Genomic DNA, 12,975 nt, shown 5'->3' on the forward strand with positions numbered 1-12,975 from the left:
TTGAAGCATTCCTGCACTGCTAATGACTCCATTCCCTATAGCAGTTATTGATGCAATTATTCACATTTCTCATATGTGACAGTCAGTCTTGTCACATACTCCATCAGAAAACTCAGTTAGAATATCAGCCTAATTCGAATAAGTTGTGCACGGGAAACCTAAACTCTTGTCCTGCAGTGAATGTGTGTGTTCTGCACATTATACATAGTTTGTCATGTGCGTTTTCATCATTGTTATCTTCACTGAACGTACTGAACTTCATGAAGCCGTTTTCTTTCTTTTCGTTTTTAAGTAGGTAAGGTTGGCATATTCACCAGATTTTCTTATCGGCGACTGGGGCATGCGCAATTTCATACTGCGTGCAGTGCTAGTTTAAAGTAGACACAGCATGACTCAGCGCCCGTGCCATTGTAAGGCTAGTTTGTTTCCTCCAGGCCGGAGCTAGTACACTTGAAAGCAGTGAAACCCAGAAAACGCCAGTTTAAAGAAGGCCTAGGGCCGGATGCATTCACACTCTCGGCTCCAAGCAATTTGAATGCATCGTAGCAAAATGGTGTCGATCTGTTCTTGCAAAGTGAAGTGTTGTTTCCTTCTCTGGGGGTGGAAGGTCATGTTGGGGCTGTGCACGTTTGGAAACTTATGGGTAATGTATTTTCACTTGCCTTCCTTATGAGTTTGGATTCAAAAAGCCTGGACTTATTTTAGCTAGCCACGATGTTCTGCATGCATTTCACTGTGAAGGATATCATCTCTTGCGGCAACGACGGTCAGCTTTTTGGACACCCCATGTCAAAATTTTTCTCCAGGCGGATAGCTTTAATCCCAGGAAGTCAGTGATGCCGGGTACATTTAAAATACCTGAAGGAGAGAATCGCCGTGCCACTTCGTGTCTAGAAATTAAGAGTCACTTTACCAAACCAAGAAATACACACGGACTTCGCCTAGTTTAACGGCGCGCTTAGGAAGTTCTGCCTGGTACTCTCACTTATTCTCTCAGGGGGTGGAATGTTTTACTAATGGACACTATACTGCCGTTAATTTTGTGTTGCATAAACAGGTTCGTGTGATAAAGTAAATATCTTGGCATAAATAGTTAAAAAATCATACTAAAATTTTGCTTTTCTGGAAGTGTGCGATGCGCGCGAACTCCTAAATTTTATCAGCCGTTCACGTTATTCGCGTAATATAGGAGGGTCTAGTACAGGGAACGAAACATGGAGATTTTCCCGGGTCGCAGAAAGCAGCGTGTTTGACGCCCCTGTTGATTCTTTTCTGGCTGCAGCACTGGGGGCCAAGATGATGGTCAGCAATGATGTGAGCACTGAAGAGGGTGACGAAGTCTACTACATGAGCCTAGGCCGTGGAAGCAATTCCTCCAGAGATGGTAAGTGGCGGTAACTTCTTTCACACCGTTTATATGCTGTGGCTGAAATCCTCGCGTAGATTACCCCTAGATTTCGCAAGCTGTTCTTTCCTTATTTCAAGTCGTTTGAAAATTGCTGTTCCTTATGCAAAACGCCGTCTTGCTGCAAGCATTTGCCGCGTCCATCATGCTATGAGATACCAGCGTCTTTTGGCGGGTACCTTTGCGAGGATCGAATCTTCCTCTTAAAAGGACAGAATTAGCAAGACGACCACAAAATGGAAGGTAGACGACGAAACAAGCGTATTTGAAGTATATACTCTTTTAATAGAACTTCTTGCTGGGCTAGTTGGTAATTCATTGTAAAGTGAAGGCGTCAAAAACCACACGCACACAAGACAAGAGAACGGGACAGAGCGCCACTCACAACTAGCTATTTGGCAGAACCCAGATACATATATACACAGCCAGCGCCTGCGCGCGGAACAAAATTACGCATCAATGTGATAACGAACGCTCAAAAAACTTTTTTTCTGCCTGATACAGAGATACAGATGTTTCGCTGACACGAACTGCCTTTCTTACTGACATAGAATGCTTCAATCAGTTCTCTGGCTTTGATATAGCTGCTTCTGGCAGGGATTTGCACGGATGAGAAGCATGGCTCGCAAGACCGTGAAGGGCAGGATCTGATATGTTTCGGCAAATTTGGGCCCTCTTTATTTTGCTCTACGTTTCGTTCATGTTCCCTGATTCGCTCATTAACGCAGCTCCCTGTTTGCCCTATACAGGAACGACCGCACGAGAGGGGAATTTCATAAATAACCCGTTCGGCACAATTCATGAAAGGTCGCCCATGCTTAGTACCACAACCTCTTTCTTGTTCGTTTTCTTTTCTTTTGTCGATTCGAGGGCAAATCCTGCCGAGCTTCAGGGGCTGAAAAGACGAGCGGGACACTATGCCTGCTCGCAACCTTCTTCAGATTGTGGGCCAACTTATGCACGTACGGCACCGCCACAGGTCTCACCACTTCACGAGGGACTTCTGCCCCGGCTCTCACTGCCCTCATCTTCAACTTCTGTAAGAGGCTTTCGGCGACCCCTGTCAAGAGCGAACCAGGGAATCCGGCTGAAATCAGCCTAGCCAATTGCTTTTCAAAACTCGGTCGCATCTTGTGAACGCATGACTTCCTTAGCGCGGACTCAAGGCAAAGTGACGCAATACCACTTTTCACTAATTTGGAGTGCGAAGAGTCGTATGGCAGAAGCCCTTTTTATGCTCGCGGAGCGTCAGCCCAGCACGCATGATCCGCACAGAACTCAGTTTTGATATCTAAAAACTAGAACATTGTTCACTAGCAGTTCACACGTAAAATCCAAGCCTTTTTCATGTTGTCTGAATATAGTAGATAAAACAATATGTGCAGCTTCAGCGAAGCAGCCTGCTAACGCCGTTTTTAAAGTTTTTAGATAGGTGGACGATTTTTTTATTGTTTTAACAAGGTCGCAAGCTTAAACTTCACTGAAGCTGCACATAATGTTTTATCCCTATTCAGACAACATGGAAAAGGCTTGGATTTTGCGCGTGAATGCTAGTGAACAATTTTTAGTTTTTAGATATCAAAACTGAGTTCTGTACGGATCATGTGTGCTGGGCTGACGCTCCGCGAGCATAAAAAGGCCTTCGGCCATACGACTCTTCGCACTCCAAATTAGTGAAAAGTGGTATTGCGTCACTTTGCCTGAGTCCGCGTTAAGGAAGACATGCGTTCACAAGATGCGACCGAGTTTTGAAAACCAATTGGCTAGGCTGGCTTCAGCCGGATTCCCTGGTTCGCTCGTGACAGGGGTCGCCGAAAGCCTCTTACAGAAGTTGAAGATGAGGGCAGTGAGAGCTGGGTCAGAGGTCCCTCGTGAAGAGGTGAGACCTATGACGGTGCCGTACTTGCACATGTTCGCCCACAACTTGAAGAAGGTTGCGAGCAGGCATAGTGTGCCGCTCGTCGTTTCAGCCCCCCTGAAGCTCGGAAGCATTTGCCCTCAAATCGACAAAAGAAAAGAAAAAGAACAAGAAAGAGGCTGCGGTACTAAGCATGGGCGGCCTTTCGTGAACTGTGCCGAAGGAGTTGTTTATGAAATTCCCCTCTCGTGCGGTCGTTCCTATATAGGACAAACAGGGCGCTGCGTTGATGAGCGAATCAGGGAACATGAACGAAACGTAGAAAAAAATAAAGAGGGCCCAAATTTGCCGAAACATATCAGATCCTGCCCTTCACGCTCTTGTGAGCCATGCTTCTCATCCGTGTAAATCCCTGCCAGAAGCAGCAATATCAAAGCCAGAGAACTGATTGAAACATTCTATGTCAGTAAGAAAGGCAGTTCGTGTGTCAGCGAAACATCTGTATCTCTGTATCAGGCGGAAAAAAAGTTTTTTGAGCGTTCGTTACCACATTGATGCTTAATTTTGTCCCTCGCGCAGTTGCTGGCTGTGTATATATGTATCTAGGTTCTGCAAAATAAACTATTTGTGACCGTTCTCTTGTCTTATGTGTGTGTGTGTGGTTTTTGGCGCCTTTACTTTACAATATACTCTTTTATTTAAGAAAAGAAGCCACTTTTCATGGAATATAGACACCCAACTTTTCGGTGCACGTTTTTACTTTGTAAAGATGCGTAACGCCGTGTCATACATGGATTACCTCGAGGCATTCTCCAACGAGCGCTAAATATTTGAGACTCAAATTTCTTGGTCGCGCTGTTTCGGTTTTGGTTTCAACAGACGAACGATTATGTGACATCAACGTATCCTTTCAGGTGATGTGACGCATGAAAAATTGTGGTATAATTGCTCCTCATGATGTAAAAAATAGCGCACAGGGAACACACGGGACGGAAAGTAAACAACGCAGACAAGCGCTAACTCGCAACTGAGGTTTATTGCTGACGCGCGCAATATAAGGTAGTCACTTTAAAAACATAAAACAAAAACAACCACAAACAGTCCCTCCTGGAAAGACCAAGTCAGAGGAAAAAATTGAAATTGAAGCATCAGGCGCCACTCATCGCTGTGGAAGATCAGTTAAAAAAACCGTTATCAAAAAAGGAATTCAATGCAACGCTGAGGCAAAAAAAATCGATTTCACAGTCTGCCAAGTTAACAGAGGGCTCACTGATACACGGATGCCGACATTTCCTAATATGGTATGCCTCCATTATCTCGCGTACACGCTGATCTCGATGTCTGAAAAGTATGACGGTACTAGAAAAAATCGGTTTACAAGTTTTCCCCTTCTGCTCTTCTTTATTGCTACATTCCCGGCAATGCTCAGGAAGATTGCCATAATGATCTTTTAGGGAGTTACGGTGTTCACCAAGCCTAACGTTGAGGCATCGCCCCGTTTGTCCTACATAGACGGCTCCGCAGGACAACGGTAGTTTGTACACTACACCCAAGCTGCAGGGAACAAACGGGGCGCGGTGCCTAACGGTGCATCCGCGCTTTTTTCGTTTATCTCCAACACCTTCTTGCCTGTTCCGTATCTGAGAGCATGAACTGCTCAGCTTGCTTGGCCCGGAAAAAACTACCTGGACGCCGTAGCGGCTCCCTACCTTCTTTAACCCATGTGCCATTCTATGCACGTAGGGCACCACGCCGACTTTTTGCACATGGGTTAAAGAAGGTAGGGAGCCGCTACGGCGTCCAGGTGGTTTTTTCCGGGCCAAGCAAGCTGAGCAGTTTATGCTCTCAGATACGGAACAGGCAAGAAGGTGTTGGAGATAAACGAAAAAAGCGCGGATGCACCGTTAGGCACCGCGCCCCGTTTGTTCCCTGCAGCTTGGGTGTAGTGTACAAACTACCGTTGTCCTGCGGAGCCGTCTATGTAGGACAAACGGGGCGATGCCTCAACGTTAGGCTTGGTGAACACCGTAACTCCCTAAAAGATCATTATGGCAATCTTCCTGAGCATTGCCGGGAATGTAGCAAAAAAGAAGAGCAGAAGGGGAAAACTTGTAAACCGATTTTTTCTAGTACCGTCATACTTTTCAGACATCGAGATCAGCGTGTACGCGAGATAATGGAGGCATACCATATTAGGAAATGTCGGAATCCGTGTATCAGTGAGCCCTCTGTTAACTTGGCAGACTGTGAAATCGATTTTTAGCCTCAGCGTTGCATTGAATTCCTTTTTTGATAACGGTTTTTTTAACTGATCTTCCACAGCGATGAGTGGCGCCTGATGCTTCAATTTCAATTTTTTCCTCTGACTTGGTCTTTCCAGGAGGGACTGTTTGTGGTTGTTTTTGTTTTATGTTTTTAAAGTGACTACCTTATATTGCGCGCGTCAGCAATAAACCTCAGTTGCGAGTTAGCGCTTGTCTGCGTCGTTTACTTTCCGTCCCGTGTGTTCCCTGTGCGCTATTTTTTACATCATGAACGTTATCCAACTTGCCCAACTTTCCGCTTTGCTGTATAATTGCTGCTCCGTCGTTTTAATTCACTACAATGCCAACGTCAGCCTACAGGCAACGATTGTAGAATCAACGATTGTATTGCAGTTTTTTCATGCCTCAGTTGGCTATAAGCACACTTTGACGTCACAGTCATCATTCGGCTTTTGAAGGCGAAACCCCAACATAATGACAAAACCTCGATTACAAATTATTTATTGCCCGTAACTGAAAACCACGTCATGATTAGTGCAAACTAATGTCTCCTGCATCATCATAAAGAAGAAAACATGCCAGAGAATTTAAGTGTCTGTACTCCTCTGTCTCCTGCACCATCATAAAGAAGAAAACATGCCAGAAAATTTAAGTGTCTGTACTCCTTTAATAGCACGCCAGAGCACAGGCAACCAAGATCGAGCCAACAAGAAAGTCGTTTGGTTCACGCATTCCTTTTGAGATGACTAATCTATTTGGAACTTTATTTTGAGTGTATTTGCATGCACTTCAGAAAAGAGGCAAAAAGGCACGATGCCTGGCAAGGGCCTTCACATACGATAGGTGTTGAAACGTAGGTCGTCAGATACGACAGGTGCTGAAAAGCAACCTAAGATAAACGTACGAAAAAGAAAAACTGCACTGTGCTTGCTACACAAGCTGCAGAGTTCATAAGCACATGCAAGCTGTAACAATACATGGAGCCATACACAGAAAAATAAACAGTCTTATGCAGAAAACACTCGTGCACTATTCGAAATCTTGCAGTAGATCACATGTTTTAGCAAGCAATCATGCAGGCAACATTTCAGTCCCTTTTTTCGTGCATATTTCTTGATTTTTACAATCGTACAGGAGGTCATTAGTGCTTCTGTTTTCATTCAGAAAGGAACTCATTTGGTATTTAAAGGTTTTGAACCCGTAATTTGTTCTTTCTTTTGGTGCTTAATTGCAGTGTGCCGAAGGTAGTACAACTTTCCAACTCGCCACCTTGCTTCTGAATCGAACGTTTTTATTGGCATCAGTTTTGTTAGTAAATCCGAAAGATGTGGAAGGTTTGGTTTGGTTTGGTTTATGGGGTTTAACGTCCCAAAGCGACTAAGGCTAGAAAGATGTAGAAGATATATTACAGACTGCCACGTTTGCCTGTAAGCGTCAGTGCTTTTTCGACTATGGTCATTAATTGCTGATTAATCTCTTCGTATTTCTCGTACGTGCGACTGCGTGTATGGCGTGCTGTCTCCTTTTAGCCGTATCCCTACAACAACGCCAGGTTGCCTGCTGTCGGTGCAGAATAAATCATCACTGCCAGGGTTTTAATGTCGTTGGGAGCAGCGTCTACGAACAAAGTGTATTTCAGCGTCGACCAGATAAACATTGCAGCTCAAAGGCGATGCGTGCGTGGGATGCCACGTCCAAGGGAAGCGCTGCCAGCGTGGCTTAGAACTCAGTTGGTCATCTGACTTGGTACTTGGTAGATTTCTGACGGAGTCTCTAATCTACTGCGTCTACATGTACCCTGCAGTAAGCTCGGTCTGCGAATGATCCTGCAAGATTTTTTGTGCCGCATATCTAAACGAATACTGCGGGGAAAATTTAATGCAATTTTTTGTCTTAGTAAAATTGATTTTTTTTTCTGATGATAATTTCGCGGCAGCAGAAGGATTTAGAGCCAAAAAATTGAATCTGAAGATTTTCGCGCCACTCGAACAAAACCTGCGACCTCATGATCGGAAAGGACTCTGCCATCGCCATTTACAAGTTAATGACTATAAGGACTATCCTGAAAGATCAGCAAAAAAAAAATGTCTTGACCTCAGTCCAGTTATCTTGTGAGAAACACTGGCGATGACGATACCAGTATTCCATTTTTAGCCTTTTCCAGTATATAAAAACTCAGTGTTTAGGAAAAGCAGGCTACTCTTCACTAAACACCGTTGAGCATCGATACACGACATCTTCCATTTGAATTTCTTCTCAGCGTGTCTCAGAGCGTTCCTCCGCAAAATTCTTTGACAGCCCTTTTAGAGCTGAAATCTCGTAAACTGCCCATCGCGCTTCTAATAGATAGAAGATGAACACCCAGGGAATCGGCGCAGATTGGTGGGTAAATTTCTACCTTCTCACTGTCATGAATAAATTTGAATAGATTTCGCATGCAGCTGACGACGAAGCGATAACCCACAGATGTTTAGCACAAACTTTTCAAACTTTTCTTACTTAGAGTCCCCGTGAAAATTTGAAGAAATGCACAGGGGTGGTCATCGAAGATGCCTCTTTGAAAATATTGTATGCCGACATCAAACGATACTTTTTATGTTGAACATTTGTGCTAATGAGGTCCACTGCCCAATTACATGAGATATAGTATTCTACAGTTCTGAGAATAAATATTTTTTGGTTTCTGCGCTTCGAGCCGTCATACTAAACGGATGCACACACGGGAGGGTAATTTCTTTCTCCACTTAGTTCATTGTTATCTACGTGAAGATGAAATTCTTGCGCGAGTTCTATGTTCAATACATTTACGAGCTCATTCAGACCAGGTGGTCACGGCAGAAATGCACGTTATGACTTTTGCCTCCGTCGCTCATCGCTCAATTCTCCCCGGCATGCGCTTGTATCTTGTATACTACCAGAGAGTTTGTAATTCTCTGGCTCATTTTTGAGCTCTGATAGTTTTAGCTTCTGAAATGTAGGCGGCGTTGTTGATTCCTGTGGATTACTCTGTTACAGTATTGTTCTGTCTTTTTTCAAGAAACTCAAAAGCTTTCGCCAAAGAGTCACCCTGAAATGCTAGCTCCATCTTTAAGGGGCTAAGCGTAAGCTACACGCAAGCATCTGAAGAATGGAAAGTGGGAACGGGCCATGCTTTCTGTTTAGTCTAGATATGATGGAAGCTAACAGCCACCGAAACCAAGATGCATAGGGGATGTCTTTTTTAACTTGTGTACTTTCATCAATTGGAGATTGATAAACGCAGAAGAAACAAGAAGCTGCCGATTGAATCCGAACCCAGGACTTTAGAATTTCGTCGCTGGTGCTGTAACAACTGAGCTATGGCGACGGCTGTCCAATCTTCTGCTTTTGGGAGTATTTATGTGTGCTGTAAGCGAACCTTGAGAATGTTCACCAGCGCCACTCTCGTCCATAGCGGTGGACGCAGTGCGTCGTGTATTACCGCGAGTACCATGTAAGAACGTGGTCAAATGGCGAAAGCGGAGGCTCTACGAGAGCCCTATTATGCTACCTATGGTATCAAGAGTACCAAATTCGAGGCCGTCGTTAAACTATTCAGCAGACAAGGGGATGGAAAGTGATGCTCGTTATCACAAATGTGACGGAAGCCAACAGCCGTCGAAGCATAGAGGATGTCCTTTTTTAATTTGTAGTTTTTGATCAATGGGAGAATAATAAAAGGAGAAGAAAAAAAAAGAACCATTGGCCGCCAGTGGGACTCGTACCCACGACTTACAAATTTCGCGTCTGATGCTATACCAAGGGATTTTACCGAGGGCCTCCAATCTGGCAGCCTTGATGCAATAGCTAGCATAACAGGGTTCTCGCACAACCTCCACCCTCACTCTTCGGTCACGTTCCTGCATGACACTAGCGGTAATACAGGACACACTACGTCCGCCGCTATGTACAGGGTCAGTCAAAAGTTCCCAAGCCACATGCACCGCTTTTCATCGGTATATCCTGACACTTAAGATTCCGATAGAGCTATCGAGGTTCTCAGATGGTAGAACGACCCTTCTTCTATTCTGTACAGATATTTTAGCTTCGAGGGTATCTCAACAGCCCGACTATGCTGCTCAAAAGCAAACCCTGTGGCCTTGCAACTTTTGACTGACCCTGTACGAGGGTGGTGCTATTGAACCCTCTCAAGGTTCGCTTACACTCCGCATAAATACCCCCGAAGGCAGCAGATAGGACAGCCGTCACCGTAGCTCTTTCGCTAGAGCACAGGACGCGAAATTAGCAGGTCGTTTTTGTTCTGCTTTTATTATTCTCCCATTAAAACTGCAAATTGTAAAAAGACGTCCCCTATGCTTCTCGGTTTCGGTGCCTGTTGGCTTCCGTCATACTTGCTTATTCTATAGTTACTTTAAATGCTCTTTATACTGCAATTAGGCTCCGTGCGCAGGCTTATATTGTCACGTTGTTTAGTCGAATTTTCCAGCCGTATATACCAAGAATTTGAGGCATGAATGTATCCATGTTCCTGGTGGCATCTCCTACGTGCACCATTTGACTGACTCCTCACCATCGACTTCGAGGGCTGGTCTTTTTGGCAGTGTGTGGATCGCTCTTTTGCTCTGCGCGTATCACGTGTTGGTGCTCACAGTTATTTGTAGCATGTGGTACTCCTTATGCTTGTGATATGAGAAGGCTTGGACGAAATGAAGCGGGGATATAGGCGGAGAGACGTCGCCACAGTCATCGGCACCTGGGGTGGCAGCCCGGCGCACTCCCCCCCCCCCCCCCCCCCCCCCCGCATTCACCACCTCAAGAGCTGTTCCAGTAGTCCGCTTTCCTTGTACCAGACGACTGAAAGTTCGCTGAAATACCGCGTGGCAGCCGTACTTAGTGAAGGCATTTGACTGTTCGCTTCTGCAAGAAGGAGCAGAAAAGGATGCCCGTGACATGGTTTCAGGACAGCAATGAACGGATAAATATCTGGGTTTATATCGTGAAATTGACCGGGGCGGATCAATTTGCAGGATGAGTAAACACACCCTGAGCATGTAAGAAGGCATGTTTTTATATTCGTATGTATGGTACGTGTCGATATTTTTTTTTGCTCTGCTATCCTCTCAAATCGCATTGGATTGATAGACTAGCATTTTTTTATTGCCATCTGCGACATTCCAAACACGCAGGCCGGGGTGACCAGCAGAGCATCGGGGCCATGGCCACGCCCGGCTTGTCTTGCGTTGCGGCTGCACCGCCCTTCAGTGCTGCACACGGCCCGGTCGACAGGCCGTTTGTGACACCACCTGGTGAGGAAATATGCAAAGATAAAGCATGACGCACATCGCTGACGAGTTGAATATATGAAAAATAACAGTGGCATCTCAGCTGTAATAACAGCTCCCTCGTTCGTGACTAAATTTGCTGTTCTACTCTTCGCAGTAGATTTCCGGAAGTATATCTACTGTTTACTATTTCCATATAATTGGAATTGTGTGCTATTTGGAAGAAATTGAGTAAACAGGACCATTATATCGTCTCAAGTTTTATTCATGAAACATACAATGCTCGTTAAACAATAGCTGTCACACTAGGAGGCCCCAAAGTGAGACTGCCGTAGGGCCTTCTAACAGTAAGCATTTTGCAAGGTGATACGCAATGCAGCACGCAGAGACAATATTTCTGGCATAGGTTCCACATGATTTGCTGCCAATGTTCGTGATATTAGTTGCTGTAGTTCGTGACGGTACTGCCAGAGGCGCTGCCTATTATCTTGAGCAGAATCCGATCCGTGGGCCGAGGAAGAGGAGGCCTGTTCGCGGATGCGGCTGCTGGGCATCGGCCGGGGGCAACGGCTGAAGTGACCAGCTGCCGCAGTGAGTAGAACTTCCTCCTAGTGATGTTGCTTTTTTATTCATGCTGGGCATTATTAAACCTTCAGGAAGAGGATGCGAGAGCAGCTTTCCTTTTCAACGTGGAATATTTTTAGCTCCGATTCTCGACATTTGGTAGACTTAGGGGGACATCATCGTGCAGTCGGACCGCAGTGGCCACCTTATCGGATGCTGAAGCCATCTGCCGCAAAATAACTTTGGTGGGAATAGTTTCAAAGAGAAAAAAAAAGTATCTCCCAGGGATCCGAGGAGCACCGTTTTCACAGGCCTCAGACCACTTGGCCGTCGTCGGTACGACTTGCGCCTTGTGTTGCAATGTGTGTAATTAACAGAGACAGCGGCACGTATTAGAAACTGAGCCGGCGCGCGTGTAACAGACGGTGCAGCTTTAGGGGCGCTGATGTTCGTTTCGTGACAGCACAGGTGCGTCATGTCACAACACAGATGCCAAGAAGTGCATAGGTCAACGTCGTCGTTTTTCATACTTTCGCCCAGCACTTGAAAATACTAGGTGACGTAGCGCTGCTGTAGCATCTCAACGCAGCCGGATACGTCACTATCTAGGCCTTGAAGATTCCACATGATGAAGACGATTTGTTTGTTATCATGACGTCAACTTCAGGAGAGCAGACATTCGGCTGTAAATTATTTACCATGTGCAAGCGACCCCAATGTGATGATTCATTTTTAAGGACGTCTTGCGCATCATTTTAAAGTAGGAGGATAGCGAAATTTTGCTTCTACCCTTTAAGGTACAAGTTTTTGGCAGCTTGCATTGCCTGTCATTAGTTTTATACTTCACTCATCTGCCGCCGCTGATTTCTTAGACCCGTACAGTAAAAGAAAAGTGTCCCGTGCAGCACGAGTGTCGGCACATTTTTGTCCACCACCTGAGGCACAAAATAGCTGTTCAGATGTCCTGGCTGGAATTTAACCTGCATCGATAATATTTCTGGCAGGGTGGGCTTTCAAGTCATGTCTTTTTATATGATGATGACCTCAGGCTTAATGGCACATTTTCTCTATTCTTTTTTTCTTACTCTGCTATTTTTTTCTTCTTCGCAGGAACTATTTCGCACAAGGGCAAGGTCATATGAAGTGGAGGGTTTGCTCACGTGTCCACACCAGCGGACGTCCTCTCGAACCTGATTTATTTCCTTGTTCTTTTCTTCTGATTGTGGCTTTGTGGATTGTTTTCTATGAGCATGATGTAAAAAATAGCGCACAGGGAACACACGGGACGGAAAGTAAACGACGCGGACAAGCGCTAACTCGCAACTGAGGTTTATTGCTGACGCGCGCAATATAAGGTAGTCACTTTAAAAACATAAAACAAAAACAACCACAAACAGTCCCTCCTGGAAAGACCAAGTCAGAGGAAAAAATTGAAATTGAAGCATCAGGCGCCACTCATCGCTGCGGAAGATCAGTTAAAAAGCCGTTATCAAAAAAGGAATTCAATGCAACGCTGAGGCTAAAAATCGATTTCACAGTCTGCCAAGTTAACAGAGGGCTCACTGATACATGGATTCAGACATTTCCTAATATAGTATGCCTCCATTATCTCGCGTACACGCT

The 12,975-nt window shown here is 45.1% G+C and overlaps 1 protein-coding gene and 1 long non-coding RNA gene across 2 annotated transcripts in view; both read left to right on the forward strand.

Moving 5' to 3' along the window:
- The window catches only part of LOC149356529 (uncharacterized), a 57,159-nt gene extending 55,705 nt beyond the window's left edge, over positions 1 to 1,454 (forward strand). The window contains exons 8-9 of the mRNA XM_089576367.1: positions 1,283 to 1,384; positions 1,444 to 1,454. Coding sequence (XP_089432493.1) covers positions 1,283 to 1,384; positions 1,444 to 1,454 — 113 coding nt within the window. The remainder of the gene's footprint in view (positions 1 to 1,282; positions 1,385 to 1,443) is intronic.
- Positions 1,455 to 10,697: 9,243 nt separating this feature from the next.
- On the forward strand, positions 10,698 to 12,536 carry LOC149356530 (uncharacterized). Its single transcript, XR_016289820.1, has 3 exons — positions 10,698 to 10,812; positions 11,285 to 11,379; positions 12,463 to 12,536. It is a non-coding gene; the product is annotated as an uncharacterized LOC149356530 (long non-coding RNA).
- The last annotated feature ends 439 nt before the right edge of the window (positions 12,537 to 12,975 follow it).

This window comes from Amblyomma mixtum, chromosome 3, assembly GCF_055824585.1.
Source record: "Amblyomma mixtum isolate Tamu chromosome 3, ASM5582458v1, whole genome shotgun sequence".
NCBI classification, from domain to species: Eukaryota; Metazoa; Arthropoda; class Arachnida; order Ixodida; family Ixodidae; genus Amblyomma; species Amblyomma mixtum.